Source organism: Rhagoletis zephyria, unplaced genomic scaffold (assembly GCF_001687245.7).
Source record: "Rhagoletis zephyria isolate East Lansing unplaced genomic scaffold, Rhagoletis_zephyria_1.1 Rzeph_scaffold_59043, whole genome shotgun sequence".
NCBI classification, from domain to species: Eukaryota; Metazoa; Arthropoda; class Insecta; order Diptera; family Tephritidae; genus Rhagoletis; species Rhagoletis zephyria.
In genome coordinates this window covers 1-1,665 of record NW_016216094.1, presented here as the reverse complement: position 1 = coordinate 1,665, position 1,665 = coordinate 1, and the positions used below count along the sequence as shown (strand labels likewise).

At 37.4% G+C, this 1,665-nt stretch overlaps 1 protein-coding gene across 1 annotated transcript; it reads left to right on the top strand.

Annotated features, from left to right (window-relative positions):
- Window positions 1–3: 3 nt before the first annotated feature.
- LOC108356423 (atherin-like) lies at window positions 4–1,629 on the top strand (the record flags this gene model as incomplete). The annotated part of the gene is made up of 1 exon (XM_017607533.1): window positions 4–1,629. A coding segment is annotated over one exon (477 nt), but the record flags the coding sequence as incomplete, so codon positions are not given.
- Window positions 1,630–1,665: the final 36 nt, after the last annotated feature.

Genomic DNA, 1,665 nt, shown 5'->3' with positions numbered 1-1,665 from the left:
GGCGAGAACGGACAGAAACAAGACAATGGAGGGCCGGAAACGGATGCTACCTACTTGGAAAGCGGTGGTAGTAGTACAACAAGCAGCAGTAGTACAATTAGTGGAAACACTGCCAGTAGTAGTAGCGAGGAAAAAGTTGCTGACGTCACAGCTTCCAAAAGGCCAAAGCCAAACCATGATGAGACCGTTAATATTACTCCGGCTATACGTTACAGCCCCTACGAACCGATTGATGTACCGGATGTAAAAGACTGGAATGTTGATCAAGTTGCTTCATATTTTGCGAAGTATTTCCCAAAAGAAGCCCACATTTTTAAGGAACATGAAATTGATGGCACTTCATTGCTATTACTTAAGCGTAGTGATGTTATTAAAAAACTGCCCATTAAATTAGGCCCATCGCTCCGCATATACAGTTTAATACTGAAAATTCAGACCCAATTAAATGATCCCACTTTAGGTTGGAACTGTGGGCTTTAAGTGTAGCGTATAAAAACAACTATATATTTGTCTTTAAACTACTACTAACCAATATTCTATAATTTTTCTACAAATTTCTTGAATTAATATCCGCCTTATTAACGAAGACTCGTTGCAGGTGTTTAGTTTTTCTTTGTTTGTTTTTTATTAGTTTAATGTTCATTTACTTATGTCCATTCATATATGTACATACATATATATGTATACATATTCCACATGCGCTTCCCTGCAAGAAATTATACCAGCTTAGAAATAGTCACGAGTCTAGATTTGGGTGACGGGTACTGATGCTATTCCATGCAAATAACTGACCAATTTAACATGGCATAACCTAGGACTGTTTCGAAACCAGTGAACAATTTTCAGTCAATTCGGACTGTTGCGAATAAGATTTATTTGGAATACTCCTCCGGTGCATTACTTAATCCCAGTGCGATACTGTTTTGAAAGGACTGCTTGCAGTTACATCCGAATTAGAGAAGGCGCGGAATATCGGGACCCGCGGGACCCACGGTACTCATTTCAAATTGGTCGGGATGGGCGGTATCGAGAAGGTCTATAAAAATTTTGCCGGCGTGGCGGGACAAAATTCCATTCTGACACTCCCGATAAAACCGCAAACTTAGAAAATCTTCCTCAAAATCGATGTATGTATGAAATATGCCGTTTTTATGTTTTATTGAAACGAAAAGGAACAGCAAAACAAAATAATCGGAAGATGCTAGATCTTTCATTATATTTTTTATTTTTTAAAATTCATTTGAAAGACATGTGCATTTTTCTTAATGATAGATCTCGTGATCGGCGGTACAATCCTGTAAAACGTCGGGATGGCCAGGTTCGGGACTTAGAAATTGAATTACAGGATGAGCGGTATCGGGATTAAATATTTAGTCCCGTGCCCATCTCTAAACCGAACTATTTACTCTTAATAAACTAAAAATTTGATACCAGTTGCTTCTTGCAGGGCGACGTCAGCTCGGCATATATACACATATGTATGTGTGTATGTAGTAGTTACTCGCGATATATACATATACGCTGGCACCGTTCTGAAAAGCGGCAGTATAAGATGTTTGTAAGAATTGAATTTGTAATCATTTTCAGTGTAAAATCAATGAGAATAAAAATTACTGTTAAAACTACAAAAAAAAATTGTTATTTAATAATTTGGATCAAATACGA